This window comes from Chelmon rostratus, chromosome 10, assembly GCF_017976325.1.
Source record: "Chelmon rostratus isolate fCheRos1 chromosome 10, fCheRos1.pri, whole genome shotgun sequence".
NCBI lineage: Eukaryota > Metazoa > Chordata > Actinopteri > Chaetodontiformes > Chaetodontidae > Chelmon > Chelmon rostratus.
This window is the reverse complement of record NC_055667.1, coordinates 25,627,501-25,653,052: the sequence shown is the minus strand read 5'-3', so window position 1 is coordinate 25,653,052 and position 25,552 is coordinate 25,627,501. Positions and strand designations below refer to the sequence as shown.

Below are 25,552 nucleotides of genomic sequence, written 5' to 3'. Positions count from 1 at the left end.
ACGGCTGAGGCAGCAGAGTCCCTGTGAGGGGTGTCGGGTTAGAACAAATCTGATTGGACGTCACAAGTCAGCTGGTAGGCGAACAGCTGGTGAGCGATGGTGAAGCGTGACTGACGAGTTCAGGGCTCTGCCCGAACGTGATGCTGGAGAACCTCAGTGACAGTTAACACAGATGGATTCACACCTGCCCACACCTGGAAGTCTGAGGCTCACGCTGTCGTTGCCTGGTTACATGTTCTGTTCAGTTAGTTCTGCTTTTATGTTGCAATTATGTGATCAGGCTAAAGAACTTTACACGACACACCATCACTGCGTCAGCCTGCTGTGCCCGACACTGACTGATGTCAGCATGTCTCAATACAATTCACTTCCTCTTTCTAATTACTCCTGAGAATCATTGAAGTGTTTTTTTTTTTTTACTGACTCTTCATAAAGTCGACTCTCCTCGTCTCCTCATTTTGTTTTGTTGTGTTATTTTTCTTTTTATTCCCTTCTGATAATAAACCTGCCAGAACTTCCTGCAACTGGTCCAAAAAAAATCAACCAAGAAAATGTTTTCACACTAGAAACAAACTGAACCATGGTTTAGGTTGATCTGGATCGAGACCGCCTCTTTTCACACGACCCAGGCTCGCCGTTTGGTCCGGATCGCGGTCTTTGGGAGGTTTGTGTGTGAAAGGCCGTACAGGTGCAGTCAGAGCAGAATTAGCTGCAGCTGAACACCTCTCACCTGCCTCTCTAACCTCCTTCAACACCTTTGGGATGAACCTGAACGCAGCCTCTGCAGAGAGGAGCGTTCAGCCGTCGAGTTCGCGGCAGTCAGAAAACCCTTCTTCTCCTGTGGCTCTGAGCTTTGTTGCATCGTCTCTCTGCAGTCGTTCATTAGCAGGAGCTGAATTAATTTCTCCTCTTGCACTTCGTCAGTTATTAAAGAGTGACAAATGCTTGAATTGTTAATTACACGCACACAGTTTTCTACAAGCTGTTTATCAGAGCCATCCAGCAGCCGGCAGACACTGTTGCTAAGAGACTAATCAGCTGGCTGGAGGGATTTTTCGACAAGTGTAATTAACCTCAAACAAGCATGAACGCACACAATCACACACAAACAGTGACACAGCTCTCTGAATGTGCTGGAGAAAAGTTTGTGTTGTGCTGCTGAATCTCGATTCTGTTCACGTCTGTCCTCTTTGAGTCCACTGTGTTCTCTTCTTCTGGTAATTACTGCCGTTATTGTGTCTGCCTGGTTTGTAGAGATGACATCTGGCTTTCATCTCTCTGACAGGAGTCTCTTACTGTTCTTCTGCTTCCTTCAAGTCTCTGTTTGTTTATTACAGCTGGAGCCATCTCATCTCACTTTTCCTGCATTTATTCCAACAAAGCTCTTTACTGAGGAAATTTCCTACGAAAGCAAAAGTCTGGCAGGAAAATCTCAGCGACATTTTGTGTTTTTTAGCATCTGCAAAGAGATTCGTTCTTCACTTTTCAATGTAAGGAGTAAAGCAATCTGATCAGGAGGATCTAAAGGCTACAGCGAGCAGCATCGAGAGCTGGAGCAGGCAGGAAACCAGAAACCTGCCGTGTGTCACTCTACCTGTCCGGTCTGCTGACAGGGCGTCTGGTACTCGGCTCTCTGACAGAGGTCTTTTACTCGTTGGTGTTTGGGCAGGAAGTTCTCCTCCTGCGACACTTCCTTTCCCTCGACACGCTGGTGCAGCAGCTTCCTGTTAACAGACCAATCAGAGGGCAGCTTGTAGATTTCTGTTCCTGACAACGCATTTCCTCTAACATCTAAGAGCTGCATGCTGAACATATCGTAGCGCCCCGTTTGTCTCCCGACATGATAATGACTCTGATCTTATCGTCATCGTTCCCCAATGAATCCTACTAACTTTACCCAGACTGATGCTCTAGCGCCATCATCAGCTCACAAGTTTCATTTGCCTGCAAATTATCTATATGCCCGCCAAACTACTGACAGTCCCGTCAGCCTGTTTAGTGATAATGAGTAAATGTTAGCATGCTAACACGCTTACCTAGCATGGTAAACATAGCAAACGTTTTACCTGCTTAACATCAGCATGTTAGCATTGTCATTGTGAGCATGTTAGCATGACTCCCAAAACCACATATATACTGATTCTATACAGTGTGTACGACATAATAATCTGTGTTAGCGGTTATTACACAAAAAGAGAAGCTAGCTCACACAGAGGACTGTGGTTCTCTTTAGCTCCTCATCATCGTTTAGCAGTGAAAGTGGATGTGAGAGTTATATTATGGTTTCTATCACTGGTGTGCAGTTAAAGTGTTGTTTTTACCCTCTCTCCACCAGAAACGAGTCCCTCCACACCTTCGGCTTCTTGTTCACCTGGAACCTGAGGAAGAGGAAAACAGCAGCGTAGGTTTACTCGTCAGTCTCGCAGTCATCATCTGCACCTTCATCCCGCCTCTCCGTATTTTCACCTCCTCCTCCTCTTTAACTCCAGGAACAGGACTGGATGTGTTCAGTGAACCGAAGCCGCTAAATGTGAGCAGCTGATGTAATTTCACACAAACTCCAGTTCGATGAAAAATTCAAGTTCTCGTTGCTTGTCTTAGTGCAGCGAGTTCATTTCACTTCAAATCACAACTTACACACATTTATATTCTATTCACAACACACTCGGTCCCCTCGTTAAAGGACTGACTCCATCTGGTTTCTATTCTGGGATGTTTGTAACTTTAACTTTTAGGAATAATATTTTGATTTTCCTGCCGTAGTGGAAACAACTGCAGGACTTTTTCCAGTCGTCCTTTTCTTCATTGCTTCATGTGTTTAAAGTCGTCTCAGAGAGACGGAGGAGTGAAAAACACACAGAGCAACGATACTGAACGCACGAAGGCATCAGAAAAGGTTTTCCTGGAAGTTTCCGTGTGCTTTTTCCCCACAAAGACTCATGCTCCCAAACAAATGTCACTTCGTAAAAACACACGAAGAGTCCGTCAGAGCAGCAACACGCAGGGGTCCTCAGGTCAGTCTCCAGACCGCCAGGACCAAAACCCTCAACCCCGTCTGCTCCAGCAGAGGAGCAGTGTCCAGACTCGTCCCTGCTGAGGACACCGTCCCTCAGGAAGTGATGAAGTTCTGGCCTGTCCTCCTGCTGCTCATGCTTTTTGTTTGGTTTGCGGCACCACGAGCAGAGCACCGAGTGTTTAAAGCACAGCTGGTGTGAATGTGTGTGTTTGAACAGAACAGACACTTTGAGACTGTGCTGACGAGGAAGCCTGACAGCAGTGATGTGACACACAGCTCCCGGAGGCTGTGAAGGTACTTTAAACCGACAACTTGAGTCAAAAAAAGTCAAATCTGAACACGCCGACATGAAAGAGGTATTTTTAGAGTCAGTGAGACTTAAACCTCATCGTTATCTCCCATAATAAAAGCTGGTAAATAAAAAGATGAACCGGCTTAGGGATCGTAGAAGAAGACGCTTCATTAAAGTGCAGAACTTGCCTGAGGATCATGGTGTTTTTATGTTTGCATCAGCGTCACAGCGATCCAGTGATATTCATCTGTACACCCACGTGTTCACTGCTAACAGGAGCTGCTAACCGCTAATTCAGCACACTGATAATGGAGAGGAAGTGTAGATATGTATTATGTACATTCATAATACGCGGCATCGGTGTTTGTTTATGCTCATCTTAATATGAGTGATCACACTGAGTGATCACACTGAGTAACGACTGCACGACCTGAACGCCACATGCTGAACTCTGCAGCAGGAAACGTCTCCAGTCACTGACTCACAGTCTGGACTTCACTGGTTTCCATAACGCCCTTCTGAAACGGTTCAAAGAATGCACAACAACTCGTTAGCTGCCTCAGAACAACGTGATCGCGAGTGGATCCAGCTTCAACAGACTGGATCCAGTCGGTCACTCTGCAGGCTGTGATCCGGTTGTTCTGAACAGGGAGAATCAGTCCTGCTTCTTGTTTTGATAAACGACAGCTCGGTGTAATCGGTCGTTCTGCGTCTGTTCCCGGGGGGGGGCGGACTCCTCTGTGCTTCACAGAGGACGGGGAAGGATAGGGAACAGATGCTGCTCGTTCCCTCGCTGCACTCGTAGGACGCGTCGACTCAAACCGCCGGGCTGCTGACAGACTTCAGAGTCTCAAAGAAAGAGATCCGGCTCCGTGGAGTTTCTGCTCCAACCCGACACGATGAAAGCACATACGGCTGGATTCAACGCGTCTTAATGAAACAACGTTTGTGTTCTCGACGGCGTCAGAAGAAGTTTGTTTGGGAACCAGAGCATCAGGACGTCGTCATAACATCTGGTTCCAGCTTCGGTCTGTGAGCTGACGTGTTCCTGAAAACCCCTTCAGACGCCTGCAGGAAACGCCGATTCTGACCTGAATCTGAACATCTAGTCTAGTTTTACTTTTTCTGGAGCATTCAACCTGATCTCATGGTCTGCATCAGCTGATCAAAGAGCTAAATGTCAGCATTTACGTCAAATTTTAGTCAAAAGCATCTTTTTAGTCCGGACATTCAGCTCCAAGTGCGTTTTGTTCACTTTTAGTCAACGTGATCCAAATCAGTTAGCGAGTTAATTTGTCTTTCTGTCATTTCAGAGTTAAACTTAAATTATTATAGCTGAGGAAAAGTGTGTAATCTGACTTCCTGTTTATTTGTGGACCAAAATGTATCCACAGAGATTTATTTGGGGTTTTTATTGTCACATCACCAGACTTCTGGTGTTAAAACTCTTTGACTGCTGTTTCCTGCGTCTGGTTCGACCTCCTGACCCGAATGTTTACTTTGTTGAGACTTTGATAAATACTTCGATGTATAAGTATAAAAAGAGATTTTCTGTCCCTTCAGGAGAAGCAGCTGCCCCACCAACACCCTGCAGGAGGATCCTGATCCTGATCCTGACCCTGATCCTGATCCACTGTGCTGAACAGCTCACGTCACTCTTTAACTGGAGTAACACCATTAAAACGACTCCATCACTCGCACATTTCCATAAATGAGCTCGAGTACCACACAGCACTGAGTGTACTTTTACCACGACTCTAACAGCACCGTGAATTTCTTCTTCTGTGGTTCTCACATAGAACGTAGGATCAACATGTTCTATGATGTATGAGGAACCTCAGGGTGCCGTTACAGACTGAACATCGTCCTCTACAGATGTTTCCAAGAGTCTTTCACAGGAGTCAGCTGGTGACATTTTAACCAGAAGAAGAATGTAACTAAGTACAGTTACTCAAGTACCATTTTGATCTACTTGAGGATTACCATGATTTTTACTCCACTACATTTCTGTTTTAGTTACAAGTCAAAACAACAGAAAACAGTGCACATTGTTCTAGAATAAAGACCAAACTGTGAGTCTGGTTCCAGTTCCTGGTTTCCAAACAGCATAAAGTTAAAGATGGCACTTTCCTTTAATATTTAAAGCGAGCTTACGTTTTCACTTCCACCTCTCACACTTTCAAATTAATGGAAGCAGAAAAAGACCACAGCAAAAGTTTGGGCAGCCAATGAGAAGCTGCTGTTCTCTATTTTTGTCCGAAATCAAAGATCGAAGGCTTAAAAATGAAAAGTGTGAATAATGAAGACAACAAAGCTGCAAATGATGTTGTGTTTCTTCTTCTTCCTCATTTCAAAGCTTTGTTGGTTCACTCTGAGGTACTTTCCGGTTTGTGTATGTGTGTGTGTGTGTGCGTGCCCACCTGTTAGCAGGTTTGTCAGTGTCCAGTAGACTCAGTATCGACTTCCCGTCCATGTCTGGAGGAGTGTCAAGACCAGCGATGTCCAGGATGGTTGGAGCCAGATCGATGTTCAGGACAATGTGAGGGTTACTGAAACACACACACACAAAAATAGCCATAATTTGTAATAATACTACATCTGTACAACTCTTCTGCCTCATTATTTTACTAAAGATACTGAACATGTGACCGTGTGTGATCGCAGCTGCTGTTAATGAACAATGAAACTACAGTTCGTGTTTCTTACTGTATTCTGATAAAGTGAGCAGAGTGGAAGCTCTGAACTCATGATCACCTCGTGGACCAGCTCTGAATGTGCTAATCCACTTAACCAGAACAAACACACACACACACACACACACACACACACACACACACACACACACACACACACACACCGAGGTCACGTTTGTGTCCTATATTCAGCCTCCTTTCAGCTCTGGTTTGGTCTCCTCCAGCACATCTGTCTCTTTAGCCACTCGATGTTTTTGATTCTCTGATTCTCTGCAGGTTTCAAACTGATCATCAAACAGGACGTGCTGTGTGTGTGTGTGTGTGTGTGTGTGTGTGTGTGTTTACATGCTGCCTTGCTCCACGTTGGGTCCTCTGATGAAGAACGGGACTCGGATGTCGAACTCGTACGGCATTGATTTACCTGCAGACAACAGTCAGACAGGTGAGACTTGGACGTGACCCCGAGACTCTTACTCATTTTTAACGGTCGGCATTCAGACGGCTGAATTATTAAGAGCTGAGCGACCAGCCGCAGAATTTCCCTCATTTTTCTACCTTTGACGAGGCCAAACTGTCCGATGTGGTAGCCGTGATCAGACGTGTAGATGATGTAGGTGTTCTCCAACTCGCCCATCTCCACCAGCATGTTATAGAGCTGAGACGCACAGAGACAGAAGACGCTTTGATTGAACTCTGCAGACTGGAGGATGCAGCCCATACCTGATCAGGTGTGTGTGTGTGTGTGTGTGTGTGTGTGTGTGTTGCACACCTTCTCCACACTGTCGTCCACTGACAGAAGCGTCTGCAGGCGTTTCCTCTGCAGGATGTTGGTGAACTCCATGTGGATGGGCTTCATGGGGCCGGTGTAACGCATGATCCAGTGCTTGTCTGGGTTCGGAGCGTAGTTATAACTGGGAGTGCTGTGGAGGAGAAGGAGAGGGACAGGTGAGAGGAGGCAGGTGTCGAGGAGAGGACACGCTGAGGAGAAGACATGTGTGGCTACAGGTTCAGGTCAGAGGATGAAAAGAGGAAGTCGAGTTTTGAGTGGGCGGAACGTTGGATCACAGAAGAACCAGCTCCTGTTCAGACCACCCGTCCTCAAACAGGTGGAAACATGACGTAGTGACGCTTATGATTGGTGCTGAAGCTGAAGTGTGTGTGATTGCGTGTGTGTGTGTGTGTAGCTGACATGACATGTTGTGGTGGAAGCACACATCAAGCTGTATGTGGAGTAATGATAGCAGATGCTCCTGGTCATTAATAACACACACACACACACACACACACACACACACACACACACACACACACACACACACACACACACACACACACACACACACACACACACAGACCCCCGCTGTGTTGGACAGAGGATGCTCCTGCAGTGTGTTCAGTGTGGATAATGAATGACTCCCATCAGCAGACTCGTTTTCTCCTTTTCTCCTCCCCTCATCTCCTCCTCTCCTCCTCCCCTTGTCTCCTCCTCTCCTCCTCCCCTCCTCCCCTCCTCTCTTCCTCTCCTCCTCCCCTCGTCTCCTCCTCCCTTCCTCTCCTATTCCCCTCGTCTCCTTCTGTCCTCCTCTCCTCCTCCCTTTCTCTCCTCCCCTCGTCTCCTCCTCTCCTCACCCCTTCTCTCCTCCTCTCCTCCTCCACTCTTCCCCTCCTCTCCTCCCCCCCTCCTCTCTTCTTCTCCTGTTGCTCCTCCCCTCCTCCTCTCCTCCTTTCTTCCTCTCCTCCTCCCCTCCTCTCCTCCTTTCTTCCTCTCCTCCTCCCCTCCTCCTTTCTTTCTCTCCTCCTCCCCTCCTCTCCTCCTCTCTTCCTCTCCTCTCCCCTCCTCTCCTCCTCTCTTCCTCCTCCCCTCCTCTACTCCTCTCTTCCTCTCCTCCTCCCCTCCTCCCCTCCTCTCTTCCTCTCCTGTCCCCTCCTCTCCTCCTCCCCTCCTCCTCTCCTCAGCAGCCACATCATCACATTTGTGCGTCGGACAGAAATAACTTTTAAACTTTACGCTGCGGCTCTGCTTCCTCCTGACTGGACATCTGGAACATCTGCTTCACTCGGAACAAGCCTCACATCAGCACCACCCGGCCGGAAAGCTCCCGTCTGGGTGGAGCTGCTGCTGCTGCGTTCAGGAGCCGATGGAGCGCATGTTTGCCAGGGCTGAATGAGTGCAGAGCGAGCGACGTTAGCACGGCAGCGTTTGCAGACACATGCAGAGGGACGTCTGCAGAAGTGATTGGATTTGTTGGCATGAATGATTTTTTTTATATTTCTGTTCTTGTTTGTGGCAGCTTTGCTAATATTCTGACTGATTTGTATTTAATATGTATTGTGCAGATATTTAAAGACGTCGTTTCACAGTAAAAGCGTTGGAACTGACTTGTTGTTGGTTTGTTTTCAGCCTCTGGTTTGAATTTTTCATTTGTTTAGAATTTAATGTCTCTTATGCATTATGTAAAGACTCTGAATTGCCTTTGTGTGCATAATGGGACATATAAATAAACTTGGCTTGGCTCGTGCCTTTCACGCACTGTGCAAGGGGTGAACGAAAAGTTTCTGTTTGCTTTATTATTTTATTTTCATCGTGGAGTTCAGGAGGTCATTAAATCTTCAGATTATTCCTCCGAGAGCTTGAACATTCACCACTGTGTTCACTAAAATATCATATCTGAAATCCACTTCCTGTTTCCTCTGGGATGATGACATTTGTGGTAAAAACCTGCTCATTCTGCTCATTATTGTTTCTCTGTGTCCTACCCGACCTCTTCTCTGCAGCTTCACCTGCATGTTCACCTGCAACACAGCTGAACTGCTTCTGTCTTATTTTGTCTTTATTTTTTAATTTCCTGCTTATTACTTTTGGGAGGGGGGGGTGCAGCCGAAGCAGAGGCTTCCATGCAGGTTTTGTTTGTCATGAGGTTGGAAACCAGGTCTTTACAGGATGAGGCTTCACTTTCTGGTTCATCCTCCTCTGATCAAATCAAATCCCTCCAGTTAAACTGCGCGTCGGTGTGTTTGGTTTCTCCATCTGAAGGCCACAGGACGCATCATTAAACACATCATGGCTTCAAACAGCAGAGCAGAGGATATGAGTTGACATATAAATGTGTTCTGCAGTGCGTCTGTTCACTCACTGTGCTGCTAGAAAAGATAAGATCTGAACGTTTCCAGCTGATAACTGATGATTCTTTTGGTGATATTAGCTTAGCAGCTCAGCGTAAATGAGACGTTTCTGTGCTGAAAGATGAAACTATTCTACTTGAGATGCCGATCAGGCCGGTGTTCCTACATTTAGTTCCACACTGACTTTGTTTTATTATTCCTTTCAGGGGAAAGGGATTACTGTCTGTTCCAAGTATTTCCAGCAGAGTTTTCGTGTTAACAAAAAATCCTGGTGAGCTCTGAATGGGATTTAAATGGTCTCCTGGCAGCAGGAGTGCAGCCGGCGTTTCCTCAGACATCTGTTCACATCTGCAGGACGGAAAAGGTTTGACGGGGAGGTGAGACATCGACTGAAACTGCTGCAACTCTCTGTCTGTCTGTCTGACCTGTCTGTAAGCTCAGGAACAGACAGAAAGACAGACAGGCAGGCAGACAGACAGACAGACAGACAGACGTGGACTTTAAGTCCCGAGCTGCACGTTTTCAACAAAATGAGAAATAAGTAATTTCTTCTAAAGACATGAAATAAAACCATGTATTCATTAACACACTCTCTCTCACACACACACACACACACACACACACACACACACACAGAGGGAAGGATTGTGTCGTCGCAGTCGTGTTGCTTCAGGATTTATCCTGTAATGCAGAGCAGAGCTGCTCTATTGTTCAGCTGGATTACAGTGGCTTAGTCTCATTGTGTGTGTGCGTGTGCATGTGCGCGTGTGCATGTGTGCGTGTGTGGGCCTACATGTGCTGCGATGCGTTGGGGAAGGCGGTGCTGTACTGCGGTGCTGAGTCTTCAGGTCCATGCGGGGCAGCGTGGCTCAGGACCATCAGCACCGGTCGGTGAGGATAGACGCGCTTCGACGAGCGGAAGTATCTGATGGACTCGGCCGTGATCAGGTCCGTCAAGTAGTCCTGGACACCCACACACACACACACACAAACACAAACACACACACACACACACACACACACACACTGTTAGACATTTTGTTATATCTAGATGTGTTCCAGACCCAGCAGCAGGTCAGGTGGTCTATAGGCTCCTGATCATGTGATGTACGTATAGACCCTGAATGCAGCATGAGTCATCAGAGACATCCTGATCTCTTCACAGGCCAAATTACTTCTGAATAGCTTCCATGTAATTTCCTGGAAAGAGATACTAATTACAGATACTAATGATAAAAGTGTCCAATTAATATGTTTTTTTTTTTCAATTAATAAATTCCAGCACTTGTTTGTGTAACAGGAAGTTTTTCAGTCAGAAATATGATGTCGTCCACACACTTCAACACATATGAGAACAAACTTTCCAATAATAAATGAGTGAGGAACGTTTACATGGAGCTTTTCTGTCAAAAAAATCATTTTCTCATCTCAGAGATTTCACTGTAAAATGCAAAGATTTGGATAAATCAATAGTTCTGTTAAACATGTGTTTATGACATTCAGTACATTTGATTCAAAGAGACAAGAGTTTTTATATTTCTGTATTCAGCTGCTGTGAGAAATATTTTCATGTCAAGAAACAGCGGAAAAGAAAACAGATGCAGACATCAAACATCAACATCAAAGTCTTGAATTTTCACAGTGGTTTATTAATTTATCTGAGTTTGAAAGCTGCACTAACGAGCTGCAGCACGCAAGAATGACTGTCTACCTGCTCTACCTGCGGCGCACTGTGGTGTGTGTGTGTGTGTGTACGGTGTGTGTGCGCCTGCCTGTGGGTACTGTGCTCCATGTTTCTCTCGGACTCCGTTGCGGCTCAGTGTGTAGTTGTAGAAGCGGCTGTTCTTCACCAAACCGAGCCACTCCCTCCACCCAGCAGGGACGTATGAGCCGTTATACTCATTCAGATACTTTCCAAAGAAGGCTGGAGACACACACACACACACACACACACACACACACACACACACAGAGAAACAGTTAGGAGAACCACAGTATAAAAGTCATCACAGTAGTCATAAAAGCCTCATCCTGTGTGTGTGTGTGTGTGTGTGTGTGTGTGTGTGTGTGTGTGTGTGTGTGTGTGTGTGTGTGTGTACCTGTCCTGTATCCAGTGTTGTTGAGGTAGACCCCGAAGGTCCGCGGCTCATGCTGCCGTTGCCATGACATCGAGGAGCAGTTCTCGTTGTTGGTGTAGGTGTTGTGGTTGTGGACGTACCTGGAGAGAGAGAGAGAGAGAGAGAGAGAGAGAGACAGACAGACAGACAGACAGACAGACAGACAGACAGAGAGTATAATCAAATGCATTTAAAATGTCCATATTCACGTGTTTACTGTTTTAAAAAGTGACTCCAGCTGTGAAGTCAGCTGACTTTGACATGTAAAATGATGCACTGTCCCTTTAAACCTTTAAAGACAGCAAGTCTGATAAAGATGGAGGTCTGTCTTACTTCCCAGTGAGCATGCTCGAACGTGACGGACAGCACATGGGCGTGGTCACAAAGGCGTTGGAGAAAGAAGTCCCGCCCTCCTCCATGATGCGCCGCGTCTTATTCATCGCCTGCATCGACCCTGAGAGACAGACAGACAGACAGAGAGACAGACAGACATAGAGAGAGAGACAGACAGAGACAGACAGACATACATAGAGAGAGAGACAGGCAGAGACAGAGAGACAGATAGACAGACATAGAGAGAGAGACAGACAGAGACAGACAGACATACATAGAGAGAGAGACAGGCAGAGACAGAGAGAGAGACAGACAGAGACAGACAGACAGACATAGAGAGAGAGACAGACAGACAGACATAGAGAGAGAGAGACAGACAGAGACAGACAGACAGACATAGAGAGAGAGACAGACAGACAGACAGAGAGAGAGACAGGCAGAGACAGAGACAGACAGACAGACATAGAGAGAGAGACAGAGAGAGAGACAGACATGAAAGAGAGACAGTGACAGACAGACAGAGACAGACAGACAGACAGAGAGAGAGAGACAGACAGACATGAAAGAGAGACAGTGACAGACAGACAGACAGAGACAGACAGACAGACAGAGACAGACAGACAGAGAGAGAGACACACTGTTATTACATTGTAAACATGCTGCTTCCATATGAGGAGTGTTCATTTGCTCTAACAAAAGCTGCTAATGTTAGCATGTCCAGCTAACTAGCGTAGCGCTACTTAAGGTCAACAGCTAGCATACCGTTAGCTAACTATGTAATTTTGTGATGTTACAGGTAACATGAGAAAACGGTGGGTTCAGGACTGGAACATCGACTCTGTGGACTCTGTGGGTCCTGGATGATCCTGGATCACAGCTCAGGCTAACGTTAGCGCCTCTGTCCTCCTCTTTAGAAGCTGACCTGAGACGACCTTGCCAAACTGAGTTAAACATTCTGATTGAAAGTGAGAACAATAAAGTATAACTAAATCTGTCTTTCAGCTGTGATCTGATAGCAGTGCTTCATTAATAAGCCGCGAGGAAGAGGCTGAATCACTGTTTCAGTGTCAGACTACATCAGACTTTAACATTTCCTAACTTTGAAAAACTAAATGTAACAAATATAAAACTCTGTTAACAGTGAACTTATCATGAACAGCATCAGAATCACTAACAGTCGTGATATAACGCTCACCCAGCTCCTGGTCCTGGTCGTCGGTCAGGATGAGGATGATGTTCGGCCGGATGTTGCGGCGGTCTCTCTGGAGGCGGGGCTTCAGACGCTGGCCAGAGAGGAAGTGGGCGGGGCAGAGCGTCACAGAGATGCACAGGAAGAGGAGGAGTCGGCCCGCCATGGCCTTCGACCCCTGACCTCCCCAAACGTTCAACCAATCAGCTGCTTCCCCCGAGGAGTCTCAGCTTCTGGAAGACAGACAGATGATGCTGACGTCTCCTCACAAGCAGCACACTGTAAAAAGTTAGTCCTGGGGACGGACTGCTTTGAGGACATGTGAGCTTCCAGGACGGCATGATTTTAATTTTCCTTGTGTGTGAGTGGAAATTTGAATTTTATTCGCTTTCTCAAATGTGACGTCCTGAAGCTGCTGGTGCAGGTATCGTAGAAATCAGCAGCGATCCAGATGTTTCGCTGAAAAATGGCCGACTGCATGTTCTGCTGCTGCTGAAGAAAACGTGATTTTATTCTGATCGTTGCTGCAGTGTTTGGCTAAAATGTCAGAGCAGGACGTGACGTCCGGTGTGAGGGACAGAATACAGATGAACAACAAGAGAGACAGACAGAAGAAGAGAGACAGAGAGACAGACAGACAGAGAGAGAGAGGGACAGAGAGAAAGAGAGGGAGAGACAGAGAGACAGAAAGAAGGAGAAAGACAGAGGGACAGACAGAAGGGCAGAGAGAAAGAGGGACAGAGAGACAGACAGAAGGACAGAGAGACAGACAGAAGGAGAAAGACAGAGGGACAGAGAGAGAGACAGAAGGAGAGAGAGAGGGACAGACAGAAGGAGAGGGAGAGACAGACAGAGAGACAGACAAAGAGAGACACAGAGAGACAGAGACAGACAGAGATGCTGCAAGATTTCTGGTCATTATTTGGTCACAATTATAGGATAAGATGACACACACACACACTCTCAGTGTCCCCTCAGTGTCTCTCTCTCTCCCTCTCTCTCTCTCAGTGTCCCCTCAGTGTATCTCTCTCTCTCTCTCTCTCAGTGTCTCTCTGTCTCTCAGTGTCCCCTCAGTGTCTCTCTCTCTCTGTGTCTCTGTGTCTCTCAGTGTCCCCTCAGTGTCTCTCTGTCTCTCAGTGTATCTCTCTCTCTCTATCTCAGTGTCTCTCTGTCTCTCAGTGTCCCCTCAGTATCTCTCTGTCTCTTAGTGTCCCCTCAGCGTCTCTCATTGTCTTAGTGTCTCTCTCTCTGTGTCCCCTCAGTGTCTCTCTCTCTCTCAGTGTCTCTCTGTCTCTCAGTCTCTCTCTCTCTGTCAGTGTCCCCTCAGTGTCTCTCTCTCTTTCAGTGTTTTTCTGTCTCTCCGTGTCCCCCCAGTGTCTCTCTGTCTCTCAGTGTCCCCTCAGTGTCTCTCTGTCTCTCAGTGCCCCCTCAGTGTCTCTCTCTCTCAATGTCTCTCTCTCTCAGTGTCCCCTCAGTGTCTCTCTCTCTCAGTGTCTCTCTCTGTGTCCCCTCAGTGTCTCTGTCTCTGTCAGTGTCCCCTCAGTGTCTCTCCGTGTCCCCTCAGTGTCTCTCTCTCTCTCTTAGTCTCCCCTCAGTCTCTCTCTCTCTCTCTCAGTGTCCCCTCAGTGTCTCTCTCTCTCTCTCAGTCTCTCTCTCTCTCTCAGTGTCCCCTCAGTGTCTCTCTCTCTCTCAGTCTCTCTCTCTCTCTCAGTGTCCCCTCAGTGTCTCTCTCTCTCTCAGTCTCTCTCTCTCTCTCAGTGTCCCCTCAGTGTCTCTCTCTCTCTCAGTCTCCCCTCAGTCTCTCTCTCTCTCTCTCAGTGTCCCCTCAGTGTCCCCTCAGTGTCTCTCTCTCTCTCAGTCTCTCTCTCTCTCTCAGTGTCCCCTCAGTGTCTCTCTCTCTCTCAGTCTCTCTCTCTCTCTCTCAGTGTCCCCTCAGTGTCTCTCTCTCTCTCTTAGTCTCCCCTCAGTCTCTCTCTCTCTCTCTCAGTGTCCCCTCAGTGTCTCTCTCTCTCTCAGTCTCCCCTCAGTCTCTCTCTCTCTCTCTCAGTGTCCCCTCAGTGTCCCCTCAGTGTCTCTCTCTCTCTCAGTCTCTCTCTCTCTCTCAGTGTCCCCTCAGTGTCTCTCTCTCTCTCAGTCTCTCTCTCTCTCTCAGTGTCCCCTCAGTGTCTCTCTCTCTCTCTTAGTCTCCCCTCAGTCTCTCTCTCTCTCTCTCAGTGTCCCCTCAGTGTCTCTCTCTCTCTCTCTCTCAGTGTCCCCTCAGTGTCTCTGTCTCTGTCTCTCTCTCTCTCTCTCTCAGTCTCTGTCTCTCTCTCAGTGTCCCCTCAGTGTCTCTCTCTCTCTCTCAGTCTCTCTCTCTCTCTCAGTGTCCCCTCAGTGTCTCTCTCTCTATGAAGCTACACATTCACAACATTAAGTTTTGTGTAGCAGCGTTTCAGAGGAACAAACGTCATGTTACTACAGCAATGACAAAGTATAGTTTAATATGTGACAGAGCTCATTTCAGCAGCACAGGGAGTATTTTTCTACTTTAAGTACATTGTCCTGATTCACTTTGACTGAATAAACAGTCTGTAAACATTAATCAAACACTGCAGACGAGGCGACTGCAGCTTCAGGTTTTCTGATGGATCCTTTCAGGCTGTTTTCACTGAAATGTTTCTGTTCTCTAACAGTTCAGCTGTGACACATCTGACACTGCAGCTCCGTCTCTTACACCGAACATCTGATTTGAGTTATCATCAGCCATCGGTTAACTAACTAACCACCTCAATACTACAAACATTAACTACATTGAATTGAGTGGTGCGATGTTATCAGCGATGATTACGAACATGATACACCAGAAATAAAGAGTGTGATTAAAGACAAACAGATGTGGGATCTGACTCAGTTTATGGATCAGATGATGAAGCCAACATCTGGACCGGAGCAGAGCGGTCCAGCTGTTGGCTCCGTTCAGCCCAACATGTGTTCTGTCCTGCAGTGACCCAGCACCGCGTTTCAACCAGCACCGCTTCTCTACGGAGTCTGTCAGTAATCCACCGCACTATGTTTATGTTATGTCATACAGTCTCATTATGAAACTGACCTAAAAACTGACCTGAGACCAGACTAACCCCACGGCTCCGCTTACAGGATTATTTGTCAGGCTCGCTCGGCTCTGAACGCAGCAGGTTGGAGACCAGTGCTTCAGCGTCTGTGGGTAAAGTTTTTATCATCAACAGAAGGTCTGCAAACGCCCAACCTGAGCACGAAAGATATCTGTAGCGCAACATGACTGACGGCTGGTGAGGCGTTCAGGGACCTTTTCATGACTGACAGCTGGTGAGGCGTTCAGGGGCCTTTTGAAGCCATCTGAATAAGCTGCGGAGCTCCTGTGATGTAGGAATGTGTCCTCATGTCACCGTTTCACACGAGAAAAACAAATAATACTAGTGATGATCTACACCTGAAATGAAGAAGAGGAAGTTGCACCAAAATGATTGCAGAGGGCTCAAAAACAGCAACGATTTTATACATCAGCATGTTTCCAGGTGTCAGGGAGCTAAAAGGAGTACAAGCCTTTAGTACCTCCAGGGGGCGCCGTGTGATTAATGTCCTCACGTGATGTCACTCGAGGCAGCGTCGGTTGGGGCTGAAGACGAGTTCAGACATGAAACAAGTCTGTTGGTGGAGGTGTCTGCAGGCCACAACAGCTGCTGCCAGCATAACACACCACAACTGAGCTGCTGGAGGCTGAGGTGCATTGTGGGTAATGTAGGCACCAGGATTTAACAAGGAAGAATGTGGAATAAAAAGGTTCTGCTGCACTGTTCTTGATTTTTTTTTCTTCTCTCATGAGTCTGACGGAGTTTCATGATAAATTAGTGGATTATTATTTTAATCAATCTGTTGTCAGATCCTCATAGTGCTGGTTTTACTCAAGTACTGTACTTCAGTACAATTCTAACATACTCCTTAATTTCCTTGACCTTTTCCATTCTATTCTACTCCTACTCCACCACATACCAGAGGGAAATGTTGTACTTTTACTGCACTACATTCACACTTCCAGTTACTAGTTACTTTATACATAAAAACACTGATACCGTATGAACAGGATTTAAAGTAATGTAAAGTACTGAACTCCGACATTAAAATGCTCTCACATGTTAGTGAGATACTTTCTATACTCATATAACACTGTGAATGGAGCCATTGTGTATAATGAGTACTTTTACTTCTGATACTTCAGGTATATTTTGCTGATAAAAGCTCTTACTTGAATCCAGGACTTGGACTTGTCGAGGTTAGCGGTGAGACCGCGTGTACATCAGTGTAATTGTCACAGAGTGAAGCAATTATACGTCTCTAACGGTGTTTTTCCTGTTAAACATCTGTCCTGCCGCAGCGAGCTGCTGGTCTGGAGATGAATCTTTGACATGAACTAAAACATTTCCGGCTCACCGGCTGGAGGTGAAAACCTTTTTAACCCTGACGAGACGCTGCTGAAAACAAAAGCAGCTGTTGTATGAAAGCGCTGCTTTCATACATTCGTCCTGAAAATAAAGCTGAGAGAGTTTGTTTTATTTGACATTCATGGTTTTCTTCTTCTCAGAGCAGTGAAATATTATATCCTCAGCTCCGTCTGAGGAGTCTGCAGCAAACAGAGAAAACTGCAGCTGTTAAATTAGGTAGAAATTTACATTAGATGAGAACTGAAGGCAGAACAGTTCCACGTTCTGTCTCTTTTAGACTAAAGGTGCTGCTTCTGCTTCTCAGCTCAGCCTTTAATGCTTTTAACGGTGAGTCCACAGACGTGTTGAAGGCCCCTCCAGAACTGAGAACAATGATATTTGTGATTTAAGCCATTCTTGATTTACATTAAGGTAAATATTAAGAGAGAATCACTGTACTTATAAAGAAACTTAAACTTAAGGGTTTCTTAGCATGGGTTACTGAAAGAGTATTTAGATCACTTATCGAAGTAAAAGTACTAATATCATAATGTGAAAATACTCCACTATGAGTGAAAGTCATCAGCTAAACTTAAGTAAAAGTACTTAAGTACTTCAAGTCAAAGTGTTGGTGTATCAGTAAAATGTTGCTGTCAGTGTTTCTCATCATATCTGATGTTTGTGGATTAATATTAGTGGATTATTGTTTCAGGTTGAGCTCATTTGAACTACTTTATATCCTGTTGGCTGGTTTAATCTACAGCGATGCATCATATTCTATAAGATCATCATATGTTTGTCCTGTGAGAACCTCGTATCTCAGAAAAACGGCCTGTTATCAGCTTTGTGATGATGCATTTTCAGCTGATCCAAGAGGCTTTTTAAACAGTTTATTTAGCTGAAGAAGGAGAATTTTTGTGGTTTTCACTGGACAGGAAGGAATCTGGAAAGGAACTAGTAACTAAAGCTGTCAGACAAATGTAGTGGAGTAAAAACGGCAGTATTTGTCTCTCTGTACTTGAGTAAATGTACTTTGTTATATTCCACCACTGATTCTACGGATTTCTTTGTGGAGTTTTGTGTAACACAGAGTTAATGATTACTTGCCATCATCACAATCAGTTTAATGTATTATTAGTTTGCTGCTGTTGGAATAAACGGCTGCTGCACATGCGCCGTCTTGTGCTCCTGTTTGGAAGCACAGTGGGAGGTCAGTGCATAAACATGCATGAACATGTGAATTAATTCCTTTTGTTTTCTTACAGACGACAGAAACACTCACGATTCCACATGAGAGCGTTCAGGGAAATGAAGCAGATGTACCGACAGTAACACCTGCTCTGACCCCGACCATATAACTGTGATTACCTTGAGGAAAGTCCAAAAGTGGAATCGTGCTCCAAGTGTTTTTACTGTATGCTATTCTTACTACACTCCTTCACCTCCTACACGACTGTGCTTCAACAGTTTGTGCTTGTCCCTCTCCTGTTTCTACAAGCCCTCGAGCACAAAGCAGCTCCATAAAGAAACGCTTGTCCAGGTTTGGTGTGGATGAGCCGGATTATGACCCAACAGCAGTGCTGGGATCAAATCCTGCAGCCTGGTTCCAACGTCTGGTGCAAAGGCTGGAACCAGAAGAGCGGAGGCACAATCACCCCACACCGTCACATATGTTCGGCCACCGTCCACATACTTTTGGCCAGGCAGTGCATTAAACTATACTATCATGCTTTATTATGCGTCTGGAAATGTGCAGTCATGCTCTCCTGAACTGCGAACAACAGCTCCAAACACCCCTGGGGCCTCATAAATCCTGTCGTCTGTCATCCTGATGTGCCCTCGCCGTCTCTCTCTCCTCCATCATGTCTATCTGCTCATTAATATTCATGAGCAGATGGGCGGACCTCGGCACAGATGCAGCTGGCCGCCGCGTGACTCCATATGAAATGTGCTGAATGTCAATAAAGAGATACAGCGTTAATGCAGACCTGCTGCTCCATATTCATTAGTCACTTCCACATGCAGAGGGAGCAGCGGCGAGGTTAAATGCCTCCCCGTGCTGAGAGGTCAAAGGTCAAAGGTCAGCCCACTGCTTCCTGACAGAACTCTGTAAAGCAGCCAGTTCAATAAAATTGATGCGGTAATGAGATTAGCTTCTCACTCTGTATTATAGAGCCAGCTGCGGTCTGGACATACAGTTTGTCATGTATGATCAATACATCGTCCAATAGCTTTGTTGTCTCTCTGATCAGCATGGCAGCTGATATTTCCTGACTGTTATCAATAAACACGTCAGCAGGCATTCGTCTTTACGCTCAGTCAGCTTCTCCACCGACTGTCTCAGACCAGATCAGCTCTTTCTGAGCGGACGGATGAGGCGGAGGCTGAGGTGAGGCGCGCAGGTGCACGCAGGTGTTCGACAGGAAGTCAGTGACTGAGGTCGGCGCTTCGGAACACACACACACACACAGACATGATACACACATTCTATCGATGTATAAAAGTCAACTTGACATTTTGTTTGTTCAATACTTTGATTAATGACGTCCTTCCTGTCTGTAATACTGACGCTGTAAATTCATTTCTGAGATCAGTAACCAGCAACATCACTAAAGAGAAGTCAGAAACAGACCTCCATCAGCAATTAGATGGTTTGTCACCTTTGTATCATGTATTGATGGTCCTCAGAGGATGAAGCCGGCTAACTCTGGTGATGCCGGACTTTGCCTCTAGCGCCATCATTGGGTCACATTTTTAATACGCCTGCAAGTTATGCATTCACTATACCTGCAAAACTAATGACATTCTCATCAGCCTCAGATGCACTTTGTGTTTCCTGCTAGATAGCAAATGCTAGCATGTTAGCAAGCTGGTGAATATGATACCATCAGCATGCTGGCGTTATCATCGTTATCAGTGTATGATAATTATTCATAATAAAGTTGGAAGGCCATGCCAGTGAGGGGCTTCCTGGGAGAACCATCGTAATGGAAGGATGCTGGGAGACCAGAACAAACCTGTGTCCCTCTCTGCTGTCAGGCTTCATGCTAAGCTAGGCTAACTGTGCCCTGGATCTCCCTCTGTACGGGAAGCTGTGGAGCTCTTCAGTTCCTCAGGGCAGCTTTGAGGAGAAGAAACTGTCTTCTGCTAGTTTCTCTGTTCCCTCAGTGCTGAAACCAAACGCTGAGCCAGGACATAGAAGATGTACAGGAGAACAAAAGCCTGCCGCTTTTCGATATTTCTCTCAAATACAGAGCCCAAACAACAACGTGTCCATCTCTGTCTGCGATTAAATCTTTAAAAACTCCTCACAAATATCTAGTTTCATGTTAAAAAGCTTAAAAGCTTCAGTCATTTCCTCAAACAGCTGCTCACTTGTTGGGGACTATTTTCAGCGGCGGAGGAATCCACATTTGGTGCTGTAGTGAACGTTTGTGGCGGCAGGACAGTGTGTGTGTGTGTGTGTGTGTGTGTGTGTGTGTGTGTGTGTGTGTGTGTGTGTGTGTGTGTGTGTGTGTGTGTGCGTGTGTGTGTGTGTGCGTGTGAGTCAGAATAAACTACAGTGTGTGTTCATGGAGCTCTGTGGCTCAGAGGAGGAAGATCTGTCAAACAGAAATGAGTCTGAACATGTAAATTATAGAAAATATCACTCAGCTACAAGTCAAATAAGATCAGAACATTGTGACATTAAATATAATTCAACCTTAAACAAAACACAAAATTAAGTTTTACTGTGATATATTCCTCAGTTCTCGATGGACATTTGATATTATTTCTATTATTTTGCTGCGTCTGTGTGCATTTCATTAACTAATAATGACATTTATCTAGTATTTAAATGGTATTTAAGTCTTTTCCTGCGTCTCTGCCTGAAGCAAATTCTCTTTTTTAAGCGAGTGGAAAATAGAACTCTGCTACATGGTTGAAATAAATACGATGAGGTTCAGTCGTACTGTAATGATTAGTTGATTGATCATCTGTATTTGATAAACTAAACACTGACTGCTGCTCTGATGTGAGTGTGTTCTTCGTTGTCTAACCTGAGAGGAAACTAAATGTCTTTTGTTTTTTTGGACAAAAACCAAAACATAAAAAATGAAATAAACTATCAGAAAATATGAAGAGCTGAAAAATGAAAGTGAGGAGTTTTTAAAGATGTTCGTCCACAGGAAGTCAGAACGTGTTGAGAGACGGACGAACATGTGAAACACAGAGAACGCCGGTCCTGCCGCTGCTCGTCAAACACATCTAAACGGATCCACAACAACCTGATCTGGACCAGACCTGAAACATGCAGGAAACCCACTTACTGTGACCGAGCGGCAGTTCTTCTCGGCATGAAGACGAGGCCAACAGACGAAGAGTAAAACGAGACAACCAGCTCTCACTTCTCCGTTTCTCTTCCTCTTCGGCTCGTCTTTCCTCTTTCGCTTCCTCGTGGGTGACGCTTCACACTCTCAAATCTGGCTTCTCTCTCCTTCACACTCTGTCCTTCTCTCTTCTTCTCTACATCTTTCTTTGTCTTTTCCTTCACCGAACCCGACGTCTCACTTCTCTTCTCTCCTCTTTCCTCTCTTTCCTCGTCATGACCGCGCTGCCTTGCTCGTAGGCTCTGTCCGAACCGACAGCCTCAGTTCAGGTCCTGTTGGCTGTTGCCGCGGCGGCAGACATGGCAATAATCCCCGCGGCAACGGCTCTCTCCCCTCGATGACCGAACGCCCTCCCTGTTGTAACAACAGCTGAGCTGCTGCCGCTCGCCCTCCTCCGTCCTCCTCCCTCGCTCCCTCCTCTCTCTCCAGCTCCAGCTCAGGCTCTCTCTATCGTCCTGTCCCTTTCTCTCTTTCTCTCGATCATTTTACACATCGTCCTCTGTCTCTCTCTCTCTCTCTGTCTGTCTCTATCTCTCTCTCTACCTCTTTCACTCTATCGCCTTGTTCCTATCCCTCCTCTCTCTCTCTCTCTCTGCCTCCCTTCTCTATCCCTGTCTCTCTCTCTCAGTCTCTCTCTCTCTCTCAGTCTCTCTGTCTCTCTGTCTGTCTCTGTCTCTCTCTCTGTATGTCTCTCTCTGTCTGTCTCTGTCTCTCTGTCTGTCTCTGTGTCTCTGTCTGTCTGTCCCTCACCTGAACCACAGATCAACCAATCGTCTGTCCCGTTTGATTTCCGACAAATCGAACATGAGCAAACTGTTCCTGACGACCTCTGACCTGTCCTCCATTTTACAAAGAAACATCAAAGTCTGATTCGGAGATCATCATGAACTTCCTGATCTCATTGATGCTCCACAGAGGATGAACCTTTCCCTCCCTGACCCCCCCTCTGGAAGTGCCGTTTGATATTGGTGAGCAATCCGAGCCCCCTGAATTAGTTAATATTGAACTAACGAGGAAAGAAAATGATTAATAAAAGAGATGAATCATTCCTGACACCGACTGATGAGTTCGGCTTTTGTTTCCTTTTCAAATCAATGAATTGATTTAGAGTGCCGGCTGTGCTCATCAAACAGCACAAAGGACCGCAAACCTTCAATCTGTGTTTTCTTTGATTGGTCCCATCGCGTCCAGTGAGTCCTGACGTGTGACCTGAGGAAGTGTGACCTCAGTGAGGAGGCGTGGTTGACAAATTAAAATAAATAATGATGAACGCTGCTTTACGTTTGCCTGATATCAGACAGAAATGCTGATTCGCCCTAACCAATCACTGAGAACAACGTATCTGGACTCAACGGACCAATCAGAGCTTCGGCTGGACGGTGACGCACTGCGAGTTGGCGGCCGTTCACTAAAACACATGTCTGAAAAACATTTGAGGTGAGAAACAGACAACGCAGCAACATCTGGATTCATGAGCCATCAGCTCTGCCTCGTTTGCCAGTTTCCTCCAGTAGACAGCTTTACGCTGGCGTTAGTCCCGCCCCTTGGAGCTGATTGGCTAATCACAAAGTCTACGAAGCCTTTGAAAACAGAGGCCAAATTGCTCACATGCTGATAGTCGTTAAATATTTGCTTTAAGTTTGTTCATCATGATGCTAATTTTAGCACTAAATCTAATTGACGGAGCCATTAACGGCGAAAACGGCTCGGCTTTCATTAATTTGGTGTTACAGCGTTATTGTGTTGGGTGGGAGACGTGAGCGCATCTCTAATGAGATCGACCACAAACATTATCCCTGCACCATCTAATCTGCAGCGTTTCATTAACTCGCTGTCAGTCAGCGCTTGGACGATATTTCTGTTTGCTGCTCTGCTTAAGAAACTCTGAAACCTCTTAAAAGTCCTTCCTGCTGCTGACAGCTTTACCTTCTCTTCAGGGAGAAGATGCGTCTTCACTGTAAGGGGAAATTCTAGAGATTGTCTTTTAAGAATTTTCTCAGACTATCGGAGCAACTCTTTGTGCCTGCAGGCTTTATGAATCCGTCTCCAGGTCTGAACCACTTGTCCAAAGTGTGGATGTGAAGAGGCGGCAGAGTGACGCCTCCCGTCACTTTGACGCTCTTCGGCTGTTTTATTGATGAAGAGCATCACACGTAAATGTGCATCTCTTTCCACTTCAGCCGGCCGATGCCTGGTATCACAGATGTCTCAGGAGAGCACGACGCCCTCAGTGTTTCCACCTCCACCAGAAACAGCTTCAACGAGCCTCAAACATCCACCGAATGTTCAGGATCAAATCATGCAAAACATTCAACATGTTTCCTGTGCCTTCAGCAGAGTTAAAATCAAATCATCCTCCCAGGAAGAAGAACCCCTTCACTCACCATCAGGAGAAACATCTGTTTACACTGAGGTGACACCGCCCTCTGGTGGCTGGAGTAAATATGTTGGGAGCAAAGGAGGAAACAAAGGAAACGTGACGTCACACAAAGCAAATGACCTCAACAGATCGGAAAACACCTCTGCGTCATCCCAGAGGATAACATCTTTGGGCAGACTTGCTGGTTATTATGAAAAAATATTGTTGGGCAATTTAAATTTGTCTGCTGTCAGAGATTTGGTCGTATCATTGGAGGAATCTCTGTAATATCTTTGGGTGTATTATCAATAAGCAGGACTGCTCTGGAGAAATATGGACAGAATGGGTCAGATTTTGTTTTAGCCGTGGTGATATCAGCTGTGGTCCAGACTTTGATATCTACTGAATGGATTTCCATTTCATTTGTTTCAGACAGTCAGACGATGAATCCTGCTGACTTCATGTGTGACGTCTCGACAGTTATTGGAAAGACTGCCATGATATTTGGTGCGATACATTCTCAGCTGTACTTTGTCTTTAGTGCTAATTATCCAGCGCTAGCATGCTAGGTCTCAGTTGGTGAACATTACCTGCCAAGCATGCTAACATTGTCATCGCGAGCATGTTTCGGCTCGAGGCGACTAAACCATGCTGAAAGTTTTCTGGTTCTGTTTGGGGGAACTGGTTTGGGAGAGGTTGTGGTCTCTGTTAAATACTGGAAAAGTCAATGCATGAGATAAAATGTGTTTAATTCTTCAATATTTAACCAAAACTACCATCTTTCCAAACCATAACAAGGTGAATTTGTGGTCCTAACCCAAACATGTGGAGCTCAGGATGTAAACCCTGGTGGAGCCCTCAGCCTTTATGTGCAACCATCCACCCCGACCAAAAACACCAAAAACACTTCCAGGATTAAACTACTGATGGTTTCCTCCAAAACAAACTCAGCAAAGCACATTAGAAGAATATAAACACTAATGAGGAGACAGGTCTGTCAAAATCTAAGAGTGAACACAGAAAGTAAACAATGGTGTGTTTCCAAAGTGAAACCTGCTTCAGGTAAATCCATTCAGAGGTCAAACATTAAATCGACATGAGAAAACAGGAAAGTGGAGAAATGTCGATGATGTAACGTCGACCAGATTTCGCCTGATGACAGAAACAGAACCAGAAGCAAGAACAACACGGGAGCACTGATTCAGGCTGGAATATCCCTTTAAGAGATCCGCTGCCCATCTGCTGTAACACACACACACACACACACACACACACATACACACACACAAGCATGCACGCACACGCACGCACGCACACAGGCACACACACACACACAGGCACACACACACACACTCGCATACACGCACATACACATACGCACATGCACACACACACGCATGCATGCAAGTACACACGCACACACGCACACACACACGCATGCACGCACACGCACGCACACAGGCACACACGCACACGCATGCATGCACGCACGCACACGCATCAACGCACACACACGCACGCGCGCACACACACACACACACTCACACATGCACACACACACACGCACAAACACACGCAGCACTTCAACATGAATAGAACATGAAGACAGAAGCATCATCTAAGC

The 25,552-nt window shown here is 46.0% G+C and overlaps 1 protein-coding gene across 6 annotated transcripts in view; it reads right to left on the bottom strand.

The window, feature by feature from the left end:
- The window catches only part of sulf2b (sulfatase 2b), a 66,934-nt gene that overhangs the window by 11,601 nt on the left and 29,781 nt on the right, over positions 1-25,552 (bottom strand). For 5 of the 6 annotated variants that reach the window (XM_041944886.1, XM_041944890.1, XM_041944889.1 and 2 more), the window contains 11 exons: positions 12,770-12,996; positions 11,575-11,695; positions 11,224-11,342; positions 10,897-11,048; positions 9,918-10,087; positions 6,771-6,921; positions 6,557-6,656; positions 6,347-6,422; positions 5,729-5,857; positions 2,322-2,378; positions 1,595-1,724 (listed from right to left, as the gene is read on the bottom strand). In XM_041944886.1, coding sequence (XP_041800820.1) covers positions 1,595-1,724; positions 2,322-2,378; positions 5,729-5,857; positions 6,347-6,422; positions 6,557-6,656; positions 6,771-6,921; positions 9,918-10,087; positions 10,897-11,048; positions 11,224-11,342; positions 11,575-11,695; positions 12,770-12,929 — 1,365 coding nt within the window. In that variant the 5' untranslated portion in view covers positions 12,930-12,996. Of the gene's footprint in view, positions 1-1,594; positions 1,725-2,321; positions 2,379-5,728; positions 5,858-6,346; positions 6,423-6,556; positions 6,657-6,770; positions 6,922-9,917; positions 10,088-10,896; positions 11,049-11,223; positions 11,343-11,574; positions 11,696-12,769; positions 12,997-21,509; positions 21,878-25,552 lie in introns of those variants that run through there. The other variant, XM_041944887.1, reaches the window with a different exon arrangement.